Source organism: Carcharodon carcharias, chromosome 3 (assembly GCF_017639515.1).
Source record: "Carcharodon carcharias isolate sCarCar2 chromosome 3, sCarCar2.pri, whole genome shotgun sequence".
In the NCBI taxonomy this organism is placed as follows: Eukaryota; Metazoa; Chordata; class Chondrichthyes; order Lamniformes; family Lamnidae; genus Carcharodon; species Carcharodon carcharias.
This window is the reverse complement of record NC_054469.1, coordinates 147,786,326-147,813,843: the sequence shown is the minus strand read 5'-3', so window position 1 is coordinate 147,813,843 and position 27,518 is coordinate 147,786,326. Positions and strand designations below refer to the sequence as shown.

Sequence of the window (27,518 nt, the reverse complement as noted above, 5' to 3'; positions counted from 1 at the left end):
GTACTGTTGGCTTAACACAGTTTCCATTTGCAAACCTGTGCAGCTGCATATTATGTGAGATCGTGATGAATCTTCTTGGGCCCCCTTTCAGCGAATTTAAGGGGTCCCGCAGCATTGTGATTTCCTATTTATGAGCAAAGTAACCGATAATTGTTTTGGCGTTCATTAGCGTAGTAAAATAACTTGAAAGAGGAAGCACTAATGCTCCTTCATTTGTAAATGAACATAACATGTTACAGTACATTCACTATAAGGGTAAATAAATAGAAATGCATGTATAGCAATATCGTCATGCATGTGGTAATCTAATATATTTTCAGATCGCCCAATAATCAAGCTGGATATGGCTTTTATAGACTGATTTTCTATTTCAGTTATGTTTACTGTATCTGACTTTTAGCGATCTAGTTAGCTAATGTGGAGTTTCGTATGGAATCCTCTGCATTCTAAACATTGTTATGAAGGCTTTTGATAGAAAGTAATAGAATGGAAATGAATATATTTATATGGGTTTCAGGGATTGCATCATATTCACATTTTATTTCTTGCGCTTGTTTTGCATAATGTCATTTGGTACTCACCATTTACAAAATTAACTGATCGTGAGCAGGCTAACATTACAATGTAAGGAAGCAAATTGTTACTAGATAGTCTGGTGTGAATTTCTCAGCACTGAAGCTTTAGTTGCAGCATGACCTTGTAGAAATTGAGGACTCTTCCGGGGATGGATTCATTAATAACTGCTGTGTTTACTTGAATGCAAGATATTGCAATACACAGTTGAAGGATTGCGTTGCATCATACTATAGTTGGCATGGGGAGAAAAAAACATGAACCCACTAAATAAACTGATTATTTTTGATTTTATTGCCAGAGACAAATCGTTTCTTAAAAAAATAAAAGTAATTATCACCAGCACACAACTTTTCCAATTGACACATTATTACATAACAATAATAATGGCAATATTTAGTTCTCTCGAGGAAGTGATGGACAAGCTAATCTTCTGAGGGATGTGCATATAGAATCAATGCACGAAAGTAATTCTAATTGAAGTATTATTTCCTCTGTCTTCATTTGTTTTTTTTTATTGTTTCATCTAAAACTTGCAGTTACAAGATAAGCTTATTAATTTTACACGTTTTTTTCTAAGAGGTGCGATATTAAAAGCCTGTCTTACGCACTAAAATTCAACTAAATATGCATGCGCCCTTCCAATTTTTGCCAAAATATAGAGCTTGAATCGTGAGTTATTTCATTGTTCCAGTAAGGCTTTTCGTTGCTTAAATCTAAGAAGGAATGCATTCAGGAAAGAGAAAGAGACAGGGAGAGAATTATAAGAAAATGCATCTGCACACTCTGCGACTCACCAGCAGAGCTCGCTTTAGACCAAGTTCACAGTCATTTTCTATTAGCATGGACTGGGAACTCACGCATCCATTGTTCTATCAGTGCAACAGAAAAAGACTGAAAAACTAAAATAGACCCAAAAGCTTAATGCGTTTGTTTTTTTTTATATTATCTATAATTAGATCGGCTGGCCGATGCAGTAAAAACTTACCCACTTTGGCATATCCAACTAAATAAAAGAGCACTTGAATAAACAGCCTGCAGACAGTTGAGGTTCATACCATTTTTGAGATTAAAGAAAGGTTTCACTTATGGGGGAGACGGGAATGGGGTGGAGGTGGACAAGGAGGGGGATGGGGACAGTGCCTTCAGCATTCCCAGACCTGAAATTAGCAGTACATCATGAAAATAGTGAACGAAAGGGGATATTATTTCAGTCCTCAGCAATGCTTTGAAAAAGGGCTCCCTGTACCGTGGTTGGTAGGGCGTTACAACTGTAGGTCAAAAAGTTGAGGGTCAAAAGTTTACGTTTTGCACGACGTGTAATCATCTGCTCAGACAGAGTTTGATGTCAATGTTATAGCGCGATCTTGACTATCAGCACAAAAGATAAAATAGCTTTGAGTTACTCGTGTATCATACTATGGACTCCAGGTGAACCCGAGCGACTGAACGACCTCAATTACTGACGAAATGAAAGAAAAAAATATTCTTTTCATGATCGAGACACGTTGTATTTCATCTTGAAAAATCGACCACGGTCATTTTTCTATCTGTTGTATATGCAGCAGGTAAACTTTCAACAACTGTACAAAAAAATTAAGAGGCTTTTCCCACAAAAACAAATCGAATTGTTTTATTTCGGTTTCCCTTTTTTCGCGCCGAATGACGATTTTTTTAAAAAAAGAGAGATTGGAATACAGCAGCAGCCCGCCTGTCGAAGTACATCACCCAACAGTGTACACTGACTCAAGGACTAGATCGACATCATTTATACTTAAATTCACAGACATCCCCCCACATTCTGAATCGTTTTAACAATATAGACGCACTGGTACTAATTTAGAATTAAGGAACATCTCAGCAGAGCTTATGTTTGAATTGACATCTATTTTAAATCATCTGATTTGAAATACAGTACGTAGGGGCGATTTTGTATTCCTCTCAGTTCCGTCGAAATGTCACAAGAATACTCTGAGACTCAACGATAGAGGGGTTAGCATTTGAGAAGAAAGTTCCTTGTTTAAAATACAGAAATAACATTTACTTCAGGTCCTCCACTTATCCATGGTAATAACTCTGCGTCTTTCCATCTCTTTTTCCTGACTGCTAAAATACACTTCAACAATAATATAAAAATCCGTCAGCATGACAATGGTGATAACTTCATTGCTAATGCAAATGCAGCGTTACAGTTTAACATTGGCCGCGTCCCCTGATGTATAAACTGAACGACTGAAGTCTATGCAGCATGGTCTATGAGATTTTAGCATGCAATAACAAGGACAGCTCTTGTTTGTGGCATTAAAATCTTCACAGATTTTTGCAACCCAGATGTAACAGTTGATGCCAAACGTAATCATTTTGCTGCACCTTTTCCGTTTAGCTGCAATGAAGATAAACGTCGAATCCACTTAAGGATTCTACAAAAAAGTATAAAACCATATGAGCCTATAGAGTTTAAATATTATATCCCTTTATTCTCTATTAGACACATTGCGAGCAACAAGATACAAATCTCTTATATATCTATTCAGTAGGGCAATAGCATTGTTCCTCCACTTTGTAGAAGTGGCGAACATGTGCCTTCGAAAACATAATAATTAGTACACAGATAATAGAACAATAAATAAAATATATGCAAAGATGAACGAAAATGCTGTTTGTTACGAGCTCTTAAAACACATCATATACTAAAAGTTAACAAAAGTCAAATTCTTTAATATCTAAGACGGCATTAAATGTATCATTCAATAGATGAAGAGGCCATCTTTATTCTGAGTCCATACAGCATTTTCCAAAAATCGCACTCCACTTGAAATGTACAATATTTCTTTAAAATACCGACTTTAGCATCTGTGTATGTACGAATAGATAGGGAGGGAGAGAGAAGATGATGGAGAAATAGACGGACGGGTAGAAAGGTCGTGGATTTAGATGAAAGACATTTGTAGTACCGGAGATAAGAATGAAGAGGGAAAATCTATCCATTGCAAATGACCTGACTTCTTTTTCTCCTGAGAAAGATGGGAAGCCTAGTCCAAACGAATAATTTCGTTTTATTAATTTGACACTTGTTACTAGGATAGTTTGTAAGGCATTAAAACGTATTCCTAAGCGGTAAAATAATTGATTAGGGTTGCTAGATTGATGATTTTTTAAAAAGTTGTCACAGTTTTAAAACAGAAAATTGCACATTAAAACTATGTTCCCCATTAGAATACAATTCTTTTAGGATTCGATGTTTTTTTAAAAAAAGGAACAGCAGCTTGTTTAAGTTTGGAAACTCTGAGCACACGGATGGAGGCACCAGTGAGAAGAATTTGAAATGAAGTGCAGATGTATTGGTAAAACAAGGCAGCCCTTTGTGTAACTTTTTTGCAAGTTAAATTAATTTTAAATTCCAAAAGCAAATTGTCTAATCACAGAAGCCGTTAAATATTGTTCAATACGTCTCCACTTCAATTGCTTTATGCGACTTATCAAACAAAACGTTACAAACCTATTGATTTTTTACTTGGAGCCGTGAGCATTTTATTTACCAACATTTAAAGACGGTCACCGAGTGGGTTATTAAAACACTCAGGACTGCATAGCATCCACGCATTTTGCTTAGTTTCCCCCTCCACAAAGGTAATGACCTGGGCAAAACACCCTGGTATTTGAAAGAGCACTATAGGCCTTTTAGAAATGGCTAAGTCCAAGGCCGAGGTGAAATTCAGGTCACCGCGTCTAACAAATATGAAAATGTCGCCTCACGAATGGCACGCCTTGTTACTTAACAAAGACTGTCAATGTATAAGATTAATAAGAAATAAAATGCACACGGTGTCACTTTTCGGTCACTTCCAAACTTAGCTTAGCGTATCCCTTACGAAATCTCATTTCATTGAATAAAATCTTTTGTTTCGTTTCCCGTGTTGAAGTCCAATAAACTCACAGTTGTGCAGCTCTGTGGGATGTGATGCAAGCCTGCTCGAAGATGTATCTTCGAAATGTGCCATTTTATTTGTTTTATTTTGTTTGTGAGTTGGACACCGGCTGTTTTAACCATATGCCCCAGATAGAATTGGAAACAATCACATTTTCATCATGTTACAATCTATTTGATAAATCCTGAGCCGTGCTGATGGGTTCAGTCGGTAAATGAAGAAATTATGACACTCCTTATCATCTAAACTACTGATTTGCTGTTCGGAGGAGAATTTAAACTGGTAACGTCTAATTTCTGATTTATTAAACCGCGAAACAAATCTTCCCTCCATGCTTCATAACTTGGCTAATCTTTTTATGTAAAACCGATTTCCTAATCTCGACACTTTCTAAAGTATAAATTTGATATAAGCTCTTAAAACATGCAGGTTTTGGAAATGTCGTAAAACGCGTTAACTTTGCCTTTCGCTTTAAAATGGCTGTAAATCTACCCTTGCAGTAAAAATGTCAAATGTACACGCAGGCGAGGTAACACTTGGGGGTCCTGGCTCCATCGCTGTTTATTATGAAAAAAAAACTGCAGAGGCGAATGACCTGCATTTGCTGGTCCCAAGTAATGCCTTATGTTTGTGCGATTAGGCCCTTTATTTTCATTTTTTTCTACAAAGCGCTTAAATGCACACATTGGCCCAGCGAATTACTGGACTGCGCTATTTAGAGGGAAGTTACGTGGCCAGTGGAAAACGATGCACACCATGACTGTCAAGGAGGAAAAAACAGCAATTTTTTGGGAGTTAAATGTTATGGGAATTTTTTGAGCGAAAGGAAAGTTTTTAGCAAAATCATTTGGATCCGTTTACATTATAAGACTGTTTCGTAGCTTTTTAAACTATATTATGAATGATCTAAATATAAACATTTACACAAGATGTTCCTGGTGAATACAATAAAATCGTACAAATTATTAAGACTGATTCCATGCAGATCTTCCCTACATAACCCCTTTGTATAGTGAGTAGTGAAAATAAGCATCTGTTAATTACACTGAAAATCAATTAATTTTGCTGTTAGATACTTAGTTGAAAGCATTCTAATGGGCGATTATACTGCGCAGCAAAGCAAAGTAGGCTAGTAAATGTACCCCACAAAAGATCTGTTGTAATGGTTGAAGAAGGTTCATTTTATTGAAATGTTAGCTCGTGTGTCCGGATACAGTATATCGTCCAAGCATTAAAACATTATGATGCATTCTTGATTGACAGGAACTCATGTTGTGAATCGATTATATTTCAGGAAAGAAGGCATATTGCGTATGGCTACTTTGAAAAAATAACGTGCAGTGCACCTAAATTGTCACTTTTCTATTTGGTCAATTTCATATTGCGCACCGTTTGTGGTAGATATTAATTCAAACATAAAACGTTATACAATTTTAATCACATTAAGTTATATGACAAGCTAATTAGCTTGCAAATTTTTACGGCAGGTTATTTTTACTTATTGTAAAAGGAAGACAACATTTGAAGGCTTTATCAATTATTGCTGGTGTGTTTTGTGTTTCTTGTTACATTTCTTGATATAACAAATCATGCCATATGCAGACTTAATCGTGTGGATACAGTAGAAACACCTGAAATATAATTGATGCGTTTAACGTTTAGTTATTCAGGGTGGTTGAAAGGAGCGGTTTTGTTCAAAAATTCAAACGTACAATGAAAACGTTTGCTAAATGCTTTAGAATAGAGTTCCATACAAATGAATCGTTTTACTGAATAGTTGTGATTTGCGCATTTTTAAAAGGTAATACAATTAGTATCTACTTTTATTGGGTTTCTCGACTATGAAAATGTTCGTTTCCATCATTTTACTTTAAGAAGATCAATTAAAGCAGGCCTGAAAAAAATACTAACAGAAGAGTATTTCATTAGTTAAGCCACATTACAATCGAACAATTAAATGCTAGTATATTTTAAACAAGATTTATTACGCCAAGAATCTCAATTGATTACATAACGTTTATATACATATGCAGTATATGGGCAAAATCCTCCACTGTTGCCTTAGCTATTTAACATTTCGGCATGTACTTTGAATGTGTATTAAGTTCTACGAAAAGCTATTCTGCCTTATCTAGGACTTGTAAATACTCGTGTTTTATTAAAAATAAACCAAGTATTTTCGCAATTTTGTGGAAATTCTTCTTGTAAGCGATGAATCTTAGAATGCCTTTGACAGCATCTCTGCATTCGGAAGGAGAAGCGAGTGCGTTGAACTCTGGTAATTATTTTCCCAATTGTCTTAATCCAACCCCCCCCCCCCCCCCCCCCCCCCCCCGAGAAAGCGCTGAACCATGTTGTGTTGTGCAGAAGCATTCCTAGAACAGAGTAAACTATTTCGGACAATAGCAGATCTCTATTTAATGCTATCTTGTGATGTTTTCTCCGTCAACATATATTTGCAAATATTTGCATTCGATAAAACATCATAACATCATTACCCATTTTAGATTATTTTAAAATTAGCGTTTTCCTGATTGTCCCAATTTTCTCTTTCTATGCGACAACATAATTTCAGGGGAAACGAGATTTTGAATGATAATATGGAATTTTTGACTGGAGTCCATGCATTCATCATTGGTGTATTTCCTTATCCGGGGCTCACAGCCACTCACCTCATTGGCTGCTTGCATCACATGAACAGCTAACTTTATACACTTGACAGCAAGTAGGAGGGTTTTATGGAACAGAAAAACGACAACGCGAGAAAAATTAGTATTTTGCACTTCAGAAATTAATGACCATGAGTTCGTTTTTGATAAACTCCAACTACGTTGAGCCAAAATTTCCACCTTGTGAGGAATATTCTCAAAATAACTACATACCAAGCCAATCTCCTGAATACTACGAGCGGCCGCGGGACCCTGGATTCCATCATGAGGCACTATACCCACAATCAAACTACCCAGAGCCGACCTACAGCTTCAACAATGTCCAAGGCACTGGCAACCAAGACATGTCGCAAAGGGGTCATGTGCAGTCGCAGGCTAGCCTCCAAAATCACATACCGAGACAGAATCAGCTTTGTGAAGTGGTCCCAGTAGCCACACCAGCTTTGTGTAGCCAGAATGCGAAAAATCCCACTGCCCAGAAAGGTACTCTCAGCAAAGAGCCCATAGTTTACCCGTGGATGAAGAAAATTCACGTTACTACCGGTAAGTAACTAAAGCTAACTGAAACAATTAAAATTCAATTGAAATCGGATGTGCGGAACCCTTTCTGTAACTAGCCCTTTCATGAGATTTACGATCACCTAACTGTTAGGTCGGTAATTACAGCGCCCATAAATTTCATTGCCCTGGATCTTGCTCCTGGCCATGTGTCTTTGATGCTTTTCTAACCTAAATACCCAGAGCCATTTTATTGCAGTAGATTGTTCGCCGTTGTCAGAACACTTTGAAAAAAGTCTTGTCTTTTAGAACCTTCATTCACGTGCATCTAATCCCATTGTCAGATTCGCGGCTGTATCTATATTTATGTTTGGTTACTTTTTGTTTTGTTCAGTGAACCCAAATTACACTGGAGGAGAGCCCAAACGGTCTCGAACTGCTTACACGAGACAACAAGTCTTAGAGCTGGAGAAGGAGTTCCATTTTAACCGTTACCTAACCAGGCGTCGACGCATTGAGATTGCACACACTCTTTGCCTGTCTGAACGCCAGGTGAAGATCTGGTTTCAGAACAGAAGGATGAAATGGAAGAAAGACCATAAACTGCCTAACACTAAGATGCGTTCTGCTAGCTCATCATCTTCTACAAGCCAGCAAACACAAGTATCCTCCCAGGGCCCACAGCCAGATGGTTCAGCACCAAATTCATCAAGTCTATAGCTGCTTCGACTCTCCAACCCCTCTCCCACAACATAGTTTGGACCAAAATGTGTCTGCCACATAACTGACTTGAATGTGGAGGGATTTCTTGCAGTGAGTTTTTTTTCCAGGGTAGATGCTGTTAACCCCAAAAGGGACACGGCATTTATGTTGTGTTAACCCATTCTCTGCAGACTTTCAAAGTGTTTTCTGTTTTTGATTGGGTACGTTCTGTATCCTTCATTACCTCCACATGAACCGATGCTAGGTCCTGTCAAAGTGGCTTCTTCCATGTTATTCAAAGCAAAAAGAATAAAAGGACACTGAATAATAGATATTGTGAGGAACTGTAAGCGTCATAATCACAACTAGTGTAGTCTGTTGGAATATTTGTGAGAATTTAAGAATAAATCTGTTTTAGAAAATGAGAAAGGCAGCAATATGTATGGATGTGGAAATGGTTTTAGAGCAAATAAACTGTCCAGATGCTACATATATAGGAAATAAATTATGTCGCCAGCGTTATTTAAGGTGTTTTTATTTTAAACCTCTATCCTCTATATAGTCGTGTTACTGATATCAGTATAACGAATGTGCAAGGATCTTATCCAGAGATTTCAAACGAGTGGTTGTATATTTAACAATTTTGGTACAGTCCAAACTGTGACGAAACCGTACAAATCATTGGTAAGATTTGTGTATTTTTCTGTGGATATTTCAGTGTGCTATGTGCAGTGCCAAATGTTGCTAAAACGAAATACATAAATTACAGTGTAAAAATGAAGCCTCGGGCTTTAAATAAAATGTTAATTCGTGAACCATCTCAGTTCTTATGTGTACAATTTACTTCCAGTCAGGATTTAGCGAACACACAGAGAATTACTTTTTCGACACCAAAACGTGGCTATGCATTTAACTGATTTGTTTTCAATATATTTTTCTTCACATTCTTATTTTCAAAATAAAATAATTTAACCCCCCGCCTCGCCCCTCCCCTCACCTCCCACACTGCAAAATATCTCGTGGTACTAAAGAATAACTGGGCGAAAGAGGTTAAGTTACTGCATGGATCTACAATTCATCTTTCTACAGCCTTTCCACATCAAGTTCTACGTCACCGAGTCGTAAATAATGCAGTAAAATGTGAGGCGATCAAATAATAAGTCATCTTTAAGGTTGCGAACATGGCCTTTTATGGCCCTGGACGCTATTTTTCTGATCCTGGAATAAAGTGTAACCATGTGGGGATTACTTTTAATTTGACTTTGCATTCTGTTGTGCTTTCTTATATATTACATAATTTAACGTGGCAACGACATTCCAAATATAAAAATACAATCATTGTTTATTTTATTACTTGTAATATATGGCTAATAAAACATGAACTGCAGGACTAAATATTCGAATATATACTGTGACTTCATTTTGTCGATCTTGGGGAAAGGGCGCTAAACAATTAAGCAAGAGTTACTTCAGTGAACATAAAATTGTAGCTTGTGACTTCTAGCATTATGAACGATGATAATTCTAATAAGTTCCATGTTATTGATTGCTTGAAGGCAGTACAAACACCAGGCTTCCTGAAAAAATAGTGTACATCGGAGGTTTAATTGTATAACAACGCACTTCTTTTTAACCATCTTATCGATTTTGATACATCTATATGTCTTAGTAACAATTTAAAGCTCACAGCATAAACATTCGTTCATGGTTTTTGTTTTCCTCTTCAAATTGTACAGATAGTAGGCACAAACAATATCAATGCACAGAATGCATCACGTTAGCGGTGGGGAAAATACATTTATACTATTGGGTGCATTTCCTCCTAAAACTTGATTAAAACTGAAATTACCCATAATTATATAAAATTACACACAAATAATATAGCCATGACTTTCGATAAGGATTATACGAAAATAGACTCAATTTCCACATTTGTAGCTCGAAATATACTCTGCTACTAGCTATAGAAATATTTTGCTTTTATAAATGACGAACAACAACTGCTAGCATCATCAGGCATAAACATTCTTAAATATGCTTTGTATAATAGTTTAAGACGACTCCAAAAGTATATAGAAAGACAAAGAATCGTGCGATGAGAAAATTCGCTCCCATTAGTCAGTCGTGCTTGCTTATCTTTATAAGGAATTTTAAACAGATTGAAAATACCAGATTTTGCTCGGAATCATTAATCACCTCATTCAATAAATACTTCTTTGTATACTTCAACAGCAAGTCTGAAGGGCGTTCTTTTGGAAAAGTGTGTGGACACATTGGATTCTCTTGAATAAAATGTGGCCATCTCGACGAGCACCATGTTTCTTTCCCCTTGGAACAGTCCTGGAGTTGCTTGCCGGACAATTTTTTTCACCACAGAAAATTATAAGCACATATTGTCAAAGGCAAAAGGTAATTTATTTTATTCCAAGTAAGTTTTGGAAAGGACAAGTTTATTAAAACTTATCCTTTATATGCCCAAACTTTGGGCGCCTTTAGCAAATGAAAACCCGATTGCATCTTTATTTTCTTTCTCTTTGATGTTTTTGGTTTATTGTAACTCGAACGGTCTTTTGTAATAAAAAGTTGCATTGTTTGTCAACGGCTGGGCAACCAGAGCGAGTTCACCAAGAGGACAGATTTTCTGACCGATTAGCCGCTTTTAGCGGTGCAGACTGACCCCTCAAACCCTTGACCTTTAAAAAGATGGACAGTGCTCTTTCCACTATTTCCTATGCCTGCAGAGGTTAAAAATGTACCTTGTTATCAAAAAAGGCCGTATAAGGAGTCCAAATAATATCTTTTAGAAATTCATATTTAAGAATACGGCGACACTAAGAGAAAAGTTTATGTATGTGCGTGTGTGTGTATATAGCATATGTATGTATGTGTGTGTGCATATGCAGTACATTTTACTGTGTGGGACGTGCTTGTGTAAAGAGTCCTTGGCGATAAATTATACGTAAGCTGCAAAACACAACCCTTGTGCGTGGTGAGAAACAATGCTTATTTTAAATGGTTTAGTTAATAACATTTTTGTAGTTAATTGTTGTCATGGTTTAAAAGAATGGATCCAATCCTTCACTTGTTACAGTGAGGCAATTCTCCTATTAAGGGGTCTCTATTGTTCTGATTATTGAATAGAGAAGTAACTAGTATGTTTTCTATCAAATACAAGCTTGCTTTCTTGAAACTATATCTGCTCCGGTAAATCCCTGTAGCTAGCATTTTCGGAGATGTATAGGTAATTGATTTAATAAAATGATGCAACGTTTCTTTTGTTCATTAAAATTGTCTACACGCATGTGAAAATGTATGATTTAATTAAACTCAAAACACGACAATTTGAGTTTAAATCGCATCTAAAACAATGAACGAGATTGTCACCAATCATAAAATTCATTGTGTATATTTTAAATCAACTGTTTGTACACCACCATGTTGGATGCTACCCTTAAAACAACTAGTCAATGCACCGGTAATTGTGGGCTCCCATATACCAGACACAAAGCAAAAACTAATACACATTTGAGAAGTATAATAAAATATCGACTGTGGCTAGTGAGGGTCGATTTGGTGTCAAATTTAGCAGCCTTGGGGGGATGTAAAGTCATATATGAAAGAGTTAGTCTTACATGTGACTGTTATATATGCGGGGTAATGTAACAGTGAGCTTCAATATCAAACTGTCAGGCGAACAATAAAGACAGCTTGAAGAAATGCCCAAGAATATTGGACTGAGGCAGTTCGAACTATAGGTGACACAAATGGCAGACCTGTCAAATCTGGGATCAGCACAGGCCAGTCATTTTTGCATTATCACTTACCAGTAAGCATCCAAAGACTAAAAGAAAGCCAGAACAATAAAGATTCAACTAAGAAGGGGCGCAAAGAGAAAAAAAAATCCACACTCCAAGATAAAGGGTCACGCGTCTCCTCTGTGTATGTATTGAAATTTTAATCTCCCCAGTCACGTGACTCATTAAATAATTAATGCAGCCGGTCCGGAATAGATATGTAGTCGTCAGTATTCGCACTAGATCTGTTTCAGTCTGATGTGAAAATGAACTTTCCTTAAAAATAAGTCTATAATTGGAAGACCTGTCTCAGAAAAGGAAGAGGCAAAACTCAGGCACGAATTGTGGTGAGTAGTGTCTTTGTGACCTGTGTTTTATTCTGTTTATGTTTTTACATTTTTTTTATTTCTTAATACTGTCATAAATGTGATGAATAGCGCCCTTTAGTATTCAGATTTAAATCACGGCATGTCTGTGATGGTGTTTAGTCAGTCTCTCGCGTGTCAGTAATATTTTAGATTTTTTTCATGATTAATTGCAACAAATACAAACACATATGATGATGTTCTAGTTCACAGTATGTATGCCTGGATACCACGGTGTAGCTGTGCTGCTTTGTTCAATTTTCCTGTCGTTAATAAATCACCATCTCTTACATGCGCAGGGCTGAGAGGCAACTGTAGGCAGCAGCGTTTGGAAATGAAGAGGCATAAGCTAAATTCCTCTATGATTCATTAATTTGAGCGATTTACAATAAGTGGCAGAGTTATGGTGCTCCAGCAAATGCACTAACATATGTAATTCTGAGCAAAGTGAAGCACTTATTCTGGCTGTCTACTATTTGTCTTAAGCATTGAAATAATGTGCAACCACGAACCAGACAAAACATATAAGACCATAGAGTGTACAGAAACACCTGTCTTTATTGTTGTGTTTTTAGGACAAATTAAGGACCCTCCTTATTTTCAAAATACCCTGTTCATTTATTTCCATCATGTTGCAGATAAAAACTCTGAACTCATTTGGACGTAGTTTGCCCTCATGAAAGAATATATTTGTTCTTCGCAAAGGTCTTATTCTTACTTAATACATGCATTGGATGTTGGTACCTGACGAAAGTAGATCCAGAAACGTGCATTGTTTGCATTCATAATTAAGTAGCACTCCTAATATTTACAATAAAAGATCATTAGTAAAAGTACATACCGCTTAATTAAATGTCTCATCACTCCAGTCAAGTACATTTTATTATTCTTACTATTGGCTATGATCAATCAAAACAAGATAATTGCAATAGTATAACGGCTGATACAATGTCTTCAGCTTCCGGGCCGGCATTCCAATAAAACACGTATGTAATTGGATCCACCTCCTGAAATAAGAACAGCACAAATACATTATGATTACTGTTTGGCAACTGATTCACAATGTTTTTCTTTAACGACAATAAATGTACTCCTTTTAGGTCTAGACTGTCTCTATCCAGAATCAAGACTCGTTCCAGGGTAGTCTAATTGGGCATTGAGATGGTTTAAGGGCCCGAATTTAAAAGGTAAAATATTTTGCTTTGATTGCACTACTGAAATCGAACGTCTGATTTCAGGTGGACCCGTCTTATTTTAGTGTAACAGGTGGTTTGGTGCTGCAGTTCATCGGAATCAGTGAACACTAAATGAAAACGTAATTTATTTTTTCAACTCTGTTATAAGATGAGAGGTTGCGTGCACTCCGCAGAGCTGATTCCTTCCACGTTGAAATGTATCACCCGGCTGCAAAAGGTAGTCATGGAGCCATTTGAGAGTGTCAGGTCGGTAGTTATTTAAAGGAACAAAAGCCTAGGGTAATTCCTTTGTTTCGGGTTCACAGCAACCTCAAAGAATTCACTGGAGCTAGAAACATAAAGCTTGATTTATTTAAAACAGAATATCATAATTATCGTTTTTAAAGGAAATACAACTTTTTCTGTGACACTATCAAATAATATATAAACTCATTTTCAACTCCTGTCTGAATTTGAACAACAAAATAGGCAGAGGAAAGGATCATAAAAAGACGTACTGTAATTGTGTAGAGCACGTTAATTTGTTATCATTCATATTGCCAAAATAAAAGTGCTTGTAACCATATTTGAAGGCTGGTGTGCTTTGTACAACCACCTATTTATTTTTCATAGGAACCAAATGTCACCTCAATGCAATATTTTTCAATGTCCGTATTTACAACGATAGCATACAATTTTTATCCTATTTACGTTTACATAGGAAGCTAACACCCGAATCTACAGCTGTAATCAATAAAATACTGTGAAGAGATCTGAAAGCACTTGGTTAGAAGTGAACGTAATACATATCAGGTTTCTTTGTTTTATTATTGCCAGGCGAACAACGAATATCGAAATAAGAGCTTCTCGACTGTTCCGTTTACCCCACCTTTTTGCTTAGTGTAAGTGTCTAAATGGATGGACTTTCCGATATGATTTGCAATTTTATTAAAAGGCAAAAAGCAATGTTGCAAAATAAATACTTATTTTCGAGTTACGACATTAGAAATCTAATGCAAAAACAAGTTTTGGGTGTGATATGGTTAATAGTACGTGAAAATGGAAATCACATCTAAATATTCCTAAAAATATATAGCATTTTAATAAATTAAAATAAATCCACATGTAAGAACCGACTAAGGATAGGCCTGCAGGGTAAAACGGCAAATAAATCTTTCATCTTCCCACCAATCCATAAACAGTATATTGCACATATGTTGGTTAAAGGTAACACTTTGCCCGCAGTCAATCCGAGTAAATAGTGTTGTTAGACTTTGTGAAGTTCCGGATTGGTAAGGATGCTCAAATTTTCTGGCTAGTTTAAAATGCCGTTTGATAACTAGAGTAGTTTTATTGCATGGAATGAGGAGTGCAATAAATTACTCGGTCTTAATGCTTTGTTGTGATGGGTTTGACAATTGCACCCGCATACAAAACTGAGTTTCTTACAGGGCCACTCTTAAAATGAAAACAAACAAAATTTACTGATACTTGGCTGGCTTATTTCTCAGGTAGTTTCTGTAAAAAGTTTATATCATTTAGATTAAAAGAAAGCAATCGTTTCACTGCGGCCATTCGTTTGTTGGGAACGTTTTCTCATGCTCCGAGCTATCACTCTAATTTTATTCAGGTCAGCGTCAGCCTAAATCTCGCACTAGGTCCTGTTTCTTAACTTTATTTCCAAGCCGCAGAGTCTAATATTTCCACCTAAAGAGTTTATTTGACCTAAAGAACAAAGAAAACAAAATAATATTTGACTGTGTTTAAACAGCGAAAAAAATCGTATTATTCGCTTATCTATAATTTTACGTTTGTTACATGCTAATGTCTAAATAGACATTAAAAAATGAAGAGTAAAATGAAACATGTAGCAGTGGTTAGTGCTTAACGTGCGAACCCTATTTGCTCTGCCATGCTGCACGGCTTCATTCTTACCTTCGCAATGCAATGGGACTTAGCTCTCCTCAAGACTGGAGCAGCTGTTTCCTAAATCAACACCGCTTAAATGCAATGCTGGTTTGCAAGCATACTAGACTAACAATGAACCACAGAAACTTTATTGCATGTGCCTAATAACCAGATTTGATCCAGATTCTGCTAACAATTATTTTTAAGTCACGTGAACGGATTCCATAAGGTTTTTTTTCCCCCTCGATTTGGCCCAGCTTGTTTGCCGGGCTGCTTTTCTCTCTCTCTCTTTAATGCATAGGTCTCACAGAAAACCAGTACCCCAGACGTCTGCAGAAACCTATAAGGCAAGCAGTTCAGTATTTACCGTGCGCCGAATCAGTATGAAGCAGTGAAAATTCCTTCTCCTGCCTTTTTGGTCTGAAAAGCTTACTCTGCAAAAAGAGAGACTATCCCCAGTAAGCAGACAGCAATATATTTAAAAGAGCCGGATAACCTGGAAAATGTAGACTCTTCAGTATGCATTGAAAGTTTCCCCCTGTAAAGCACATTACCAATTTCGCAGCAGGCTTTATTTGTCCTTTGAGGCTGATTTGGATTTGGCTGAATTATCAGGTAAGCCATAAGACTTCTTTGCTTCTTTGCAGCTCTATCTATTTGCACACAGGATAAATTCCGGCCCAGTTCGTAATTAATGACACAAAGCTTGCCCAAAGAGAAGTTATTGCTTATCGCCAAGCCCGATTACACATTTTTTCGGATTCTCCTATCTTTATAATGCACACGTCGGTTATAGTTGTCCTGCAATATTTTGAAGCTCAACTTTATACTTTTTAAAGTTTGTGCTGGTATTGCGGAAATATCTCTAAATTAAAAATGGCCATCAGTTGCTAGAACAGAAAGACTGTTTAACTTTGGAAATTTTAGCCTCAAGATACAACTGTGAGCTGTGAGAGCTGTTTTCTTGCTTTGATTAGTTCCACTTGTCCAAAAGCAGTTTCCTAAAGATATCTTCTAACTCTAGACTCCGAATAGCCGAGCTCGTCTATGTCTCATTTTCAGATTTCTTGTATATTTCAAAAAAAAAACCTGGCGTAAGTTTTTGCCTCTGTCTGTTTGTCTGTCTGTCTATCTACCTACCCATCTATCTATGTTTAGATATGCACATGTTTATTCATATGTGCATATATTTACGTATGTATATGTGCACATTAAATGATTTCAGCGTTAAAATGTCGAACTTCGCTTCGTGGCGTTCATCAATTATTCATTAATGTTTTACTCTGGGTGTTGAAAGTTTAACTGCGGCCTTTGTAAGACGATTGCACGGATTTTGTTCGGAGCGAAAATGAAGAATGTATAACCTTTCTCAAATTTGCTGAGGTTGGGAGACCAATAAACACGCCTTCCTTTTGTACCCTGACACTTGAAGTTACTGTAATGATTATAATTTAACTCAATTCATTGTCAGCTATTCTTAATTGTCCAGCTCAAACTTTTTTTTACATATAGAGGTTTCCCTAAAACTGTAGAATTGGACGCTTAAAGCAACTTTCGATCATTTGTGACACTAACCAATGTTTACATGTAAGAATAGTGCTTAAAGGAAACGTGTCTAAATCATGTAAAACAGATTGAGGTGAACAACTTTCAGGGCAAGATGTTCAAAATGGCAATAAATAGAAGGAAGCAAAGGGGGAAGTGGAAGGGGCAAAATAATTTATAAGCAACAGAATGAAGGGACCCTGCTCAAGACGGGACTTATATAGAGAAGGCGTATTTTATAATTAAATTTAAATTGAAGAACCTACGTGCTTAGAATAGAGACATTTTAATTATGAATCTCGTACATGAACTGTGATTTTTAACAACTTCAGCCATATGGAAATTGCAGTTGCCTTGATATTTTCTCCTAAATACTTACTGCTTGCCCCCAAACTTTCAATACGTGTTGCACTAAAGTAAGGTACATCTGATAGAGAAAGAACCAGAGATTTCAATTCTATCCCATAAAGAAATATAATGGCCATTTGTTTCATCAATGGTTCCGCATCACTATTAACATATATTGCATTTGAATCTATTTTGTACTTTCTTCCGCAATAAATTCCATGCATCACTCAATTGGCACAAAACGTGTAAGCACACATTTTGCATGAAGGTCCCTACAGACACGATTTACGATTCTACTGGAAAAGAAGTCAGAATCATTACACATCGCTGTCAAGTCCACTCCTCACCCTGTGCTACACTCACTAAAATCACCTAGGCTTTCTGGGACACTGCTTTGTCTTTGTCAGGTAATTATAAACCTTTTCTAGTTTCAATAACTAGCATGATGTAACGTGTGGGTGTTAAGCAAGTCCAGTACAATAGCACGTTCTGAAAAGGGAGATTCGCGTGGAAGCTTAACCACTGTGGGACTTCCCTGCTTATTTGGCTGTTTTGGTCGAAAATGTGAAGTGCTCCCTTCTTCATAGGTCGATTTAAACTGCCGTTTGCGCTACAAACAGCTATTCCTCCGTTCCAAGTAGTTGAGTCTACAGGCTCCGGATAGAGGTCTTTTACACTATGAGATACAGACGACACAACTTACCGTATCGTGGATTTCCTGCAAAGAATTATCGCGGAGCAACCTTCTGCAACGCCAACAAAACTCTGCTTAAGAAACTTCTTAGGTTTTGTTGGGTAAAAAGTTAGGTTTTGCCTGAAAAAGGTGCTCCTTTAATTATCTCCCAAATTCAAATAAAAGGATTTAAGTTGACGTATGACCACGTGAGCACATAATACAGCGCATTATTGTGGCATTTGGATCGGAGACCTATGCTGGCTTCGGCTGTGATTACGCTTTTCCACTTTCTGTTAAGAGCCAGCTATTTTCTTCTAAAGGGATTGCACTCTGGGCACTGGATTTCACATGAAGGAATATATGCGAGCAGGGGAGATGCTGCATTTAGCGGAATGGATTTTATTTTGAGGTACTCCAAATGCTTCCGTTGATTGTTCATTAATATGGTGAGTTATTGCTGTTCAAGGCAAAGGTCAGTGGAAAGGCTTACGGGTGTCAGATTGTGCCAGAACACGCTTAGATTCCCCTTTTCTGTTTGCTTCGGCACATAATTCATTTTCAATAATATTTTCTCCCCATATGGTAAATACAAAAGAAGTTATTTTGTAGAATACTGCTCGGATCACATGCGTGTGTTGTCCTTAAACACGAACAATTGAATATTGAAATCCTGTCAATGGCCGCTCTCTGTCCGAATATGTACAAACAAAACATCGTATTTTTATCACATAAAACTTAGCGCCAATAGTTCTGGCTCTAATAGCCGTAAATAGGAACGATTATTGTATCACATGGGGATGAATATACATTTACTTATTTTGGCATTTTATTCATTATGTAATGTGCTCCAATGAATGGCTCTTCGTCCATTTTAGAAATCTACTCAGCTAGTTTGTGAATTGTGGTATCTCTAGAATGAGATGATTTAGTTTTGCGTGGCTAAGTGTGTGGCTGTTGAAATTTCATTGAAAATCACATTACTTAATGGATGAGCATTGTATGTTATGTTCCTATATGAGACATGCAGCGATTTTATGAAGAGAAAGGCAGCCCATCAAAGGTTGAAATTTTAAAAAATCATTGTTGCTTAAAAATTGCCCCTATTTGTTCATCTTCACAGTGGTAGTATTTGATTAATGTAAGGCATAAAGCAGGTGTGTGTGGTGGGGTGGGGGGGGTGGGGGCGGCATTATTTACTAGCAGGCCGTCATTGCGTTGGAATACTGATTGCCTGGAGAATTTAACGAAATGAATTAAAAGGCGATACAACCTAAACCAATGCTGCCATTTTTTTTAAAAAAAAAGAATACATGCGCGATGAATAAAAGACTGGAAAACGACTCGTTATGTTATGCTGGGGGTGCAAATGTTATATAAAATTGCACCCACCAGTGAGTCCTGCTCAGGAAAGGTCAGGGTGTTGCGATTTGATTTATGTTTTCGGTGTGCTGGGACAGCGGTGCCAATGCAATCTGCTTTAACGAATGCTTTACTTCTTTTTATATATGACAAATCACATTGGCAATTATTGATAGCCAGATCAGTACCCTACCGTAATTCTACCAATCGCGTAAACTAAAACCAAATCGGCTGGGAGGAGGGGGTGCTGGGGGGATAAAAATCATTGTGAATAGCAAAGTTATTTTCTGCGATATATTCTGTCCTACGCTACATGGGTATGAATGCAATACATTTATTGCAAGATGCAATTACTTTGCGAACTATCATGTCTCAAATGTATCATGTCCGTAGAATAAGCATTGTTGTAGTTGATATTTTTGTCCTCATTGGACTTTGAACTCTAGATTTGGCTTCTCTATTTAGATTATTGCAATATATCTGAGGTTTTTACTGTCCCCCGCATCATCTGGCCGACTCAAAGTTAAATGCAAACACTGGGCAAAGATTTTTTTTTAATAAACACATTAAAAATTTAATTGCAGTTCGGATTACACGTCACTGTTTCTTGCTGATTTATTATCCAGTCTTGGCGTAAATTTGACAAGGCTAAACGACACACAAACAATACAATTTTTACAGTGTTTGAGAGCAAATGGGATTCGTACAGATATATTTGAAAACGATACATACATAAACTGCCTTATTAGCGAAGATCCATAGAAAATCTACAAGGTTTTTTTATGATACATCCTCGGCTTGAAATATTTCGTTCAATGTTCCACAAAAACCTTAACATAGTTCAGAGATTATTTTCTTACTTATTGGAATGTTATCATGTGTGTGCAACTGATTTAAGGAGCTAGATTTTTTTTGCCCGTTAATAATCCATGCAGAATTAGTCGATTTACTTAAACCAAGATTTTTCAGTTCTCCGACGCCTTTTCTTTCATTCCGTGCAAATTAATGGTTTCTCGTTTCCGTTCCAGACTATATATTAAATAACAATTCTACAATCAGAGACTTTTCAGTGAGACTGAACAAACTTTCGGTGAGTTTTGTGTACTATTATGATTTTTTAAAATACATATGATCGTTGAAAACCCCAAATGCGAACATTGCAAGATGTCATATTTATTAGTCCCAGTGCAGGCGGCCGGTGATACTGAACATCAGCTAAAAGGACCACAGTATGCTATAACAATTTGACTTACATGTGGGTTTTTAGGATAGTTGAATAAATGAACATAAATGTATCAATTACTGAAGAAATTACATACAGCATGCATTCTAGGCCGTAAAATGGATGCTAATTCATAGCAGACAGCATATTTAAGTATTAAAGATGGCTGGCGGAAATGTAAATTTTGGTTATGGTATTCGAATTTCGAGCAAGATATTTTAGAAATGGAAGTTATGACTGCTGTAATAAATTATCGGCACCTTAGATCAAACCAAACGTCTCTCCCCCCTCCGTTTACTTTCTCTTTGTAGAGCTTAGCAACTAGCTGCAGGGAGAGTCGTCAATCATGAATGGCGTAAAACATTTCTTATCCAGTATTTTAGTTCACTGCACCCAACGAGCTCGCGATGATTTTAGGAGATACGCTCACATAAACCAGGCGCTTTCAATTTCTATCCAGGCGCTTTTTAACTGAAACTCACGGAGTCAAACTAAGTTATATAAAGTTTTTTTTTAAAATCCAGCATCCGTGGCGTTACTTTTTTTTTGCCATCTTCCTACGATCTCAAGAGAAAGAGCAAAAGTTGGAGTCAGCACTTTAAGAAAAGTGGAAGAACTGTTCATTGACAATAAAGTACTTCAGTACAGATAGAACATTGAGCGGCTTACTTGAAAAGTTGCAAACGAGTGAATTTTTGTCCCTATCTTCCCTCCTACGCTGTTTGGCTTCCCCTTTCAAGCAGTTGCACCGCAATAAAGCGATAGGAGCAAGTGTTTTCACTTTAGTGCTCTGTTTACAGCCTTAGTGCATGAAGTCATAAATCTTACGTAGCCATAAACGACAGAAGCATTGGTATGCATTAGTGGTGACTATACCGTATAGTCTTTCAGTTCTCGCCTCCTCTGCTTCGGTTTTACTTCTGAAGTGTAACTTTTCGCTCCTGTGTCTGAAACACTTCTATTTCGGCATCGTTAACGCCTATAGTTCTCTGAATACGAGAGAAAAAAAACACATTGGCTCTGCTTTAGAACCAATTGAACCTGTTTGAAACCGGCTGCATTTTCACCCTTGTGTCATATTTCCTCTGCACTATTCTCATGCTGTACTTCAAACAAAGGCCTTTCTTTGCAACAAGGTGTTAATAAAAGTTAATGCAGCACTTTCAACGCGGAAGTTTAAACGCATATTTGGTTATTATTGTTTCACAATATAATTATTAACATGTGAATTGTTTGAAATGGGGCGAGTTCGATTCAAGTTATGATTGTAAAGATTTAATGATTGCCAAACCAGGGCGCTTGTGTCCTCCGCGTTGGTTAATTTGCATAATTTTCACTTGTGACGCTATGTTTCGGGGGAGTTTACCCAGCCTGTCTGTTCAGTACTCTCAGACAGCAATCTTAAAATCCGCGCTTTTAGCATTCAATATTCATAAGAAACATACCCATTTCTTTTGTATTAGATAAGAGCAACCAGTAAAGCTGATAGTAGTCTTATCTCCCTGACCAGGGCGCGCTACCATAATCACAAGGCTGTCCATCCAAAAGCTAGAGCCTTCTCGCCAGTTCTTTGCCGCTCTACCATTTTCCTTTCCCCATTTGCCGTTGTCGCCAACGAGTGACTTACAGCGTGTAAGGGTAACTGTTTGCCTGTATTCTACTTAATTTGGAAGTTTTGAAACTCCTGCTTATCGATTTCCCCGGTGAATCTGAAAATATTGTGCCGTGGTCTGCGTCTATCGTCAGAGGCTAAGGTAAGCTGGACACAAATAGGCTATCACTCGTGAATGGCGGAGTTTATGTCCCAGTGATTTATGACCATATGACTTAAATCTCGGTTCAAGAAGAGTTCACATGCTATAGCTTCCTTTCACAACGTGACTGATACCCGTAGGCTTCGAATTCAAGTCTTTTATTTCTATTTTCTGTTTCTCCTGCACTGTTGGTATTTTCCTCTACATTTTCCAAGTTTTGCAAATCTATTACTGCCCACAGTGCCGCCTGAGGCACATCTATACACGTGAACTCAAAAGCATTTATTATTACTCTTGGTAGAATCTGCCAGAGCTTCCTTTTCAACTTTTTCTTTTACCTTGCTTACACTTGGTAGTGCTGTAGAGAATGCGGAAACCTGTTTATTGGGGAGGGGGATGGGGTAATTTTATTTACAAACATATATTTCGGCTTGGGTTTAGCTGTGTAAGTAGATGAAAAAGGTTTAGATTAACTTAACAAATATCTAACGTGGTGGAAAGTTTGTTTGTCATGACTCCATATTTTACTCCACTGGAGAAAGATTTTCTTCTAACGTGTTATCTGATTGGCAGAGGGAAATGTATTTCTGTGAGAGTAAAAGGGCTCGTGTGTTATCAATGCAAGGTGTCAATTTACAGTCACAGACCATTTCTGTATTGGAACATATAACGAGAATGAGAAAGAATAATACTCCCGGGTAATATGTTTTTTAAAATATTAGAACAATGAGGAAATTGGTTGACAAGATACTGAGGTGCAATCGCGTAGAATTAGATGCAAAGCGTTTACACAGGTGAGTTAGCTTGTGGTTGCTGTTGAAAGAAAAATGGCGGATAGCACGCAAGTCTGAGAAATCAAAGGAAAAAATTGAAGTGTGAGCTCCGTTTATTAAGGATTACCAGTAATTGTTTTTTTCACAATGCAAAGAGTAAACCACAGCTTTTTCCTAATAGCTGCTTGAGAGCGAGGTCTGATAATATGGCAAGAATATCTCGAAACAAAAGAAAATTATTGACAACTCCTTAGCAGCAAAACCCAATAATTCAATAACTTGTATACTATTGTCCCCAATGGTGGTTATCAGCTCATTAGACCTACCCAGAGGCCTGTGGTTTCAGGCGCAGCACTGGACAGTTTGCGACGCACCACTCATTACATAATGGTTTCCACTTTACAAAATGCTTCGGGAACATTCAGTGCTGCGAATAACAACAATGGAGGTGATTCATTCAAAGCGCAGGACGTTACAATTATTTTTCAAAAGCACTTTTATTGCTTCAAGCATTCAGTTTCAAAAACACACAGAAATGTTATTTGAAACCTGTACTTAGCACAACTCTGTCCTCCCTTACTGATCTGAGCAGCTTCGCTTTCGCTTACAGCTCTAATAAAAATACAGTAGCTTTGAAGACAGCTCCCAAGTTCAGGTCATATTCAATGGGATGTTGCGAAATATGTTCTGCAGAAGCAGAGGAATGCACCAGGTTAGAAATGGACATTTGATTGGTCAACAAAAATGTACAAAACGCGAAGAAAGCTTTTTAAAATTTTTCAGATTTAAAATGTGCAGGGAAGCTCTGTTTACCGGGAGCTTGATCTATTTCCCTAGCAGCAGCACCACAAAATGGATGTGCTCGCTTTACTAGTGTATTTTCCTTTGTATTAGTGTGACTGCAGCAAAGAAAGGCCTAGCAAATAATGGTTTGCCCGCCTAGGCCATATTTCTTACTCAAAATAAAGACAAATCTCGTCATGACAACAGATCCATAGATACCTTAACCTACTGAAAGTGTACAACCGTGACAAAATAACCGGATTATTTTTTGTGTGTGTTAAAGATCTGCAGGCCCAGGGTGAGCTTTGTACATGCGATACGAAAACAATTCCATTTTGTCGTTTTAATTGACATTTATTCCACAGGAGAAGCAGATTAAAATGACTCTTTAAATGAGATATAAGGATTGCAGAATTTTTAAGAAGATGATAATTAAGTGAACCACTTGAATAGAGTAGTGCTACGTTTGCTGCCGGTTTCTCATGATGCAGACGCTTTCTGTGGGCTGGGCTCCCAACTCTTCCCCCGGCCCAGTGACCCCCATACATCAAATTAAGAGCAGTTTCAGAGACAGAGCCTATTATCGTTTGGTTGGAAGAAAAGTTCACACCGTGGTCATGAAGAAGAACGCCAGTTCTTCAGGTTTCTGGTCTTTCCCGATCCATCATGCTTTTAGCAGGTAGAATTCAAACAGTAAAAGGAACCCTTGGAAATTTACGCCAGACCAAATGGTGACCTGTTAAAAGTGGAACCAACAAAAAAACAAGACATTTCTGACCGCCAGTGTGGAAAAATCTGGGGAGCCAAAACAAACACTAGTTTCAATGCAATGATATCAGTCACAGTGCACTTAATGTACTGCTTGTTCCACGTCCCGGGCTAGAGAATGGCAAGAACAGTATTTTAAAACGAGACCTTGTTCTAGAGAGACGGCTTCATTGCAATATCAGTGGTGTCTATTACACGAAAGGAATGTACAAATGCAGCTATCACCTCGATCCAGCCAGCGGGAAAATCTGCAAATATTTTTAAATGATACCTAAACACACAGCGCAGCAATTACCCTGGTAGTTGTGATTTGACATAAAACAAACCCATACGCAACTTCGAGCCTACATATATTTTTGTGCCTCTTTGCGGAAAGTTTTGCTGCTAACGTTGGTTTCTTTCGGTTTCACTTATTAACAAATCATTAACTCATCATTGTAGCTGCATCGTTTAAATGTCATCTTATTCGACTTGGCCGAGATGGAACGAATCAAATAATTAGAATTGAGCCCAGTTCACATAGATACACATAACGCAAAGCCATAACGTTCCGTAACCATTGACTTGAAAAATGCCTTTATGTACAACTAAAGTGGTCCTTCTTTCCAACTACCTAAGAAGAAGGTTGTTCCTAGTTTAACCTACCGAAATCCATCTTTCACATGAACCCATATGTAGCACTGGATTTCCCCGATGAGACAAAATAAAATAAAAAGCTGGAATCTGCAGCTACCGGTCGTTTGCTGCGCAACCACAATGAACATTTACTGCTGAGAATCAGTTATAAAACGCTGTTATACTCAGGTTGCCCAGGGCTAAGCTGTGTGACCAAATATTGCTGCACACTTTTTAAGGCTTTTCATGTCAGTTGCTATTGAGAGTAAGATGGATTTGTACCATTTCGCCATTATGGTTTTGTTTCTTGTAACCCCAGGTCTACCCGAAGAGGCCATTGGAAGAAGAGAGTCACGTGACACGGGGTGCCAATGTTATTCTATAAGGGTGTCAAGACCCTGTCAGTTTGCGAAATAAATATTGGGAAACAACGAGATGCAAAAAGCGACATACTACGACAGCTCTGCAATTTTCGGTGGTTACACATACCAAGGAGCAAATGGTTTTAACTACAATGCCAGTCAGCTGCAATATCCGCCTTCGTCCCATGTGGAAAACGACTATCATCGGCCCGCCTGCTCTCTGCAGTCACCGGCTAGCACTGTTCCCCATCACAAACCCAACGATATCAATGAAAGTTGCATGCGAACCAGTGCCAGCCAACAGAGCCATCACCCAGTTATTGCAGAGCAACAGCAACAGAAGCAGCCACCCCCTCCACCGCCTCCTCCACCACCACCATCTGTCTCACCACCCCAAAATACCAGCAGCAACTCGACCCAGCCCAGCACTAACAAAAATCCTACACTTACCTCACAAACCACCATTAGTAAACAAATATTCCCCTGGATGAAAGAGTCGCGCCAAAACGCCAAGCAAAAAACCAGCAGTTCCAGTTCAGGTATAAAGTGTCCTGTCTTACCTTTTGATTATCAATCGACATGTCATTTGTACAGCCGGTAAAGTTGCTAATGGGGCTACTGGAGTTGCATAGGCTTTGCCCTCATCTCCATAACATTTAAACAACAACAATTTCAATAGTTGTGGAACCAGGGCCTAAAAATAATGTATGGCTCATTATTAAACTGTGATGAGGCCATTAGTTGATAAACAAAAGCATTAATATTTGCTGAATGAAATTTAGACAATTTAAAACATATATTACCTGGAAGCAGTTAGGAAAATGCATTTCAGCCTCTCTATTCCTCTCTCCACCACCACCCCCCACCTCCTCACCCCCATTTCCCCATCTCTCCCCTCCCCCTCTGCCTCACCTCTACACTCTCTCCTTCCCTCGCTCTTTCCTTCTGCCGTCACTCTTCCATACACGTACACACTTCTTCCAGTCTAAACTCCAAATTCGCGTTAATTATCCCAGCTATATATTAAAAACGTTTTTGTATACGTGCATAATTATAGGGACCTAAAGAGATGATTCTTTTTCGTATAACATAAATATTTAAATATTCAGCAATGTGCATGTAATTTACATACGGATATTAAACATACATTAAAAGGCCCAGGTTTTGGACTGAACTGATATTCTTGACCAAATTTTCAGTTTTAATAACCGATGCATTTATGATTGGATTTGCAATGTCTATTTCTCATCTGCAAATATGGAAACATATACATACACAAAACTCAAATTGATATAAATAAATTACTAACTAGTGATAATCAAATTTACAGACAAGTGTTTTGCTTGCACTAGTCTAAATGATTGGATATTTAGATATCAGATTTGCATCTGTAGGCTACAAGTGTAACTAGATAATACAAAGTGGACTTGTATTGACAGAATATGTATATAAGTAATTTCCATCAATTTGATATAAATAATACATTTTATGTAGGTCACAAGTACAAATGGTGACGTGACTCAAAATCATGAAGTAAAAGCAAATTGTTGAGGGTGCCGAAAATCTAAAATGGAAGCGAAAATGCTGGACGTGCTCAGCAGGCCTACCAGCACCTATGGAGAGAGGACCAGAGTCAACGTGTCAGATTGGTGACCTGTCATCAGAACTTGGAAAAGCTAGTGGTGAATAGGCTTTAAGCA

At 37.6% G+C, this 27,518-nt stretch overlaps 2 protein-coding genes and 1 long non-coding RNA gene across 12 annotated transcripts in view; 2 read left to right on the top strand and 1 right to left on the bottom strand.

Annotated features, from left to right (window-relative positions):
* LOC121275785 (homeobox protein Hox-A3) overlaps positions 1-27,518 on the top strand; it is a 32,825-nt gene that overhangs the window by 2,867 nt on the left and 2,440 nt on the right. The window contains exons 1-5 of one of the 10 annotated variants that reach the window (XM_041183404.1): positions 12,179-12,512; positions 13,631-13,717; positions 18,503-18,628; positions 20,570-20,631; positions 25,776-26,357. In XM_041183404.1, coding sequence (XP_041039338.1) covers positions 25,892-26,357 — 466 coding nt within the window. In that variant the 5' untranslated portion in view covers positions 12,179-12,512; positions 13,631-13,717; positions 18,503-18,628; positions 20,570-20,631; positions 25,776-25,891. Of the gene's footprint in view, positions 1-12,178; positions 12,513-13,630; positions 13,718-16,046; positions 16,229-17,774; positions 17,914-18,024; positions 18,629-20,569; positions 20,632-22,380; positions 22,518-23,184; positions 23,312-25,775; positions 26,358-27,518 lie in introns of those variants that run through there. The other 9 variants (XM_041183406.1, XM_041183405.1, XM_041183409.1 and 6 more) reach the window with 9 other exon arrangements.
* On the top strand, positions 7,226-9,183 carry LOC121275790 (homeobox protein Hox-A4). Its single transcript, XM_041183416.1, has 2 exons — positions 7,226-7,714; positions 8,064-9,183. The coding sequence occupies exons 1-2, from the start codon at positions 7,297-7,299 to the stop codon at positions 8,387-8,389; spliced, it is 744 nt and encodes a 247-aa protein (XP_041039350.1). The 5' UTR covers positions 7,226-7,296; the 3' UTR covers positions 8,390-9,183.
* On the bottom strand, positions 13,045-22,336 carry LOC121275794. Its single transcript, XR_005942568.1, has 3 exons — positions 22,209-22,336; positions 21,433-21,752; positions 13,045-13,537 (listed from the first exon to the last, which is right to left on the bottom strand). It is a non-coding gene; the product is annotated as an uncharacterized LOC121275794 (long non-coding RNA).